Source organism: Aplysia californica, unplaced genomic scaffold (assembly GCF_000002075.1).
Source record: "Aplysia californica isolate F4 #8 unplaced genomic scaffold, AplCal3.0 scaffold00695, whole genome shotgun sequence".
Classification (NCBI taxonomy): domain Eukaryota; kingdom Metazoa; phylum Mollusca; class Gastropoda; order Aplysiida; family Aplysiidae; genus Aplysia; species Aplysia californica.
Genome location: NW_004797965.1, coordinates 80,898 through 82,465, shown reverse-complemented (window position 1 = coordinate 82,465; position 1,568 = coordinate 80,898). Strand labels below are relative to the sequence as shown.

The 1,568-nt window shown below is 50.1% G+C and overlaps 1 protein-coding gene across 1 annotated transcript in view; it reads right to left on the bottom strand.

Moving 5' to 3' along the window:
• LOC101858305 overlaps positions 1-1,568 on the bottom strand; it is a gene marked incomplete in the record, with an annotated part of 5,975 nt that overhangs the window by 1,682 nt on the left and 2,725 nt on the right. The window contains 1 exon segment of the mRNA XM_013088168.2: positions 859-1,383. Within this exon segment, the coding sequence (XP_012943622.1) occupies positions 859-1,383 (525 nt within the window).

Sequence of the window (1,568 nt, the reverse complement as noted above, 5' to 3'; positions counted from 1 at the left end):
TGTGTCTGTCTCAGTGTGTCAGTTGTTAGATGTGTCAATCTCAGTGTGAGCAGTTTTATATGTGTCAGGCTCACAATAATGGAGTTGAGAGACCACCACATTCACCAGACTACGGTACCTCACCACAGCAGCAGGAGTAGAGGGAAGCGTGAACATCTACAAGTTGTACTACAGAACTGTCTCCATTGCACACACGTTTGGACTGCTATGGCGTAGGATTGTCCAGGACATGGCCCCACGTTATCTCAAGAACAACAACGGCATGTGTTTTCACAGACTCCTAGCACGAAGCCTGTCACTAGAGCTGTGTTGGAGCAGCGGGTCCCTCGGATGTCTCGTGTACCCGGCCCACTTTGTGCCCCAGCCTCGTGGTACATCATCTCTGTCAATACATGATCAAACAACATGTACCCGATGACTTCAAGGGAGATTGTTATACCTGGTCTAAGCGTTATTTCCCACCTACAGACCATTTCCGACAGCTGAAATCTAAGGCTTAAAACGTCCCATCAGAAATAATAGATCGCATTTGTATAGCGCACATCCCCGCTCAGCAGCAGGCTCTATGCGCTTTACACTATATTCTATGTCCCATCAGAAACCAAGAACACACTTTCTCTAGTGAGACAGCGCTGGGACTATGCTTTCCTACAAACGCTCAGAAGAAAGGACACTTATTTCAGCCATATTCCAATAATATTATGCCACTGAGAGAGGGGGAGGAACAGCTGTCCCACAGAATTCAACACCACATTTTCTTCAAATCGCGATCGCAACGAAACGTTTTCCTACATCTGTGAACTCCACCCACAATACACTCCACCCACCTACACTCCACCCACAATACACTCCACCCACCTACATTCCAACACCGCCAGAGTTTCATCGTGTAAAAACTGTGGCGTAAACTTAAAGTCCTCCGTCAACTTCCGATGTTTTGGAGACCCGGGAAGGTCGTAGGGCACAATGTCCAGCATCCCTATTTCCTGGTAATGGCGGAAGACTTTCATCAACACTTCCGGGTTCCCGAGGTCATAGATCACAACCTTGTCCACCCCCAAAAGTCGTTGCATTTCGAACCACTCTATGACCCTGCCCGGATCAAGCCCTCCGCTGTGAGCTATTTTTGCACACACGGCGAGCTCATTATGGACTCGTGGGGGGTACAGGATGGGGGTGTAGTCACTGACGTCGCCATGGCAACTCGAGTGCGTCACCAGAGTGAGGTAGGACGGGAGAGGACGTGACGTAGCAGCAGGCACAGAGCAGACGATCTGTCTCGCCATGTAGATGTCTCTGTCCGTGGTCTCGGGGTTTAGAGAGTAGAAATCTCTCGCTGGGATCTCCATAACCGTCTGCCCGTCTGCCAAAGCCACGCAGCATCTGAGGGGAGAACACCGTGGACAAAAGGAAAGTTACACACCCCGTTTTCAACTTGGGTACCCAGTGCGCAGCAATAACAAGCCGGGAGACTGTGGGGGGTGTCAGTTAGGGTTGTTGTACTTTACGTCTATCTCAGGGACAGTGACCAAGAGGTTGAGGTCATCGTGATGCGCAAAGACACAAGG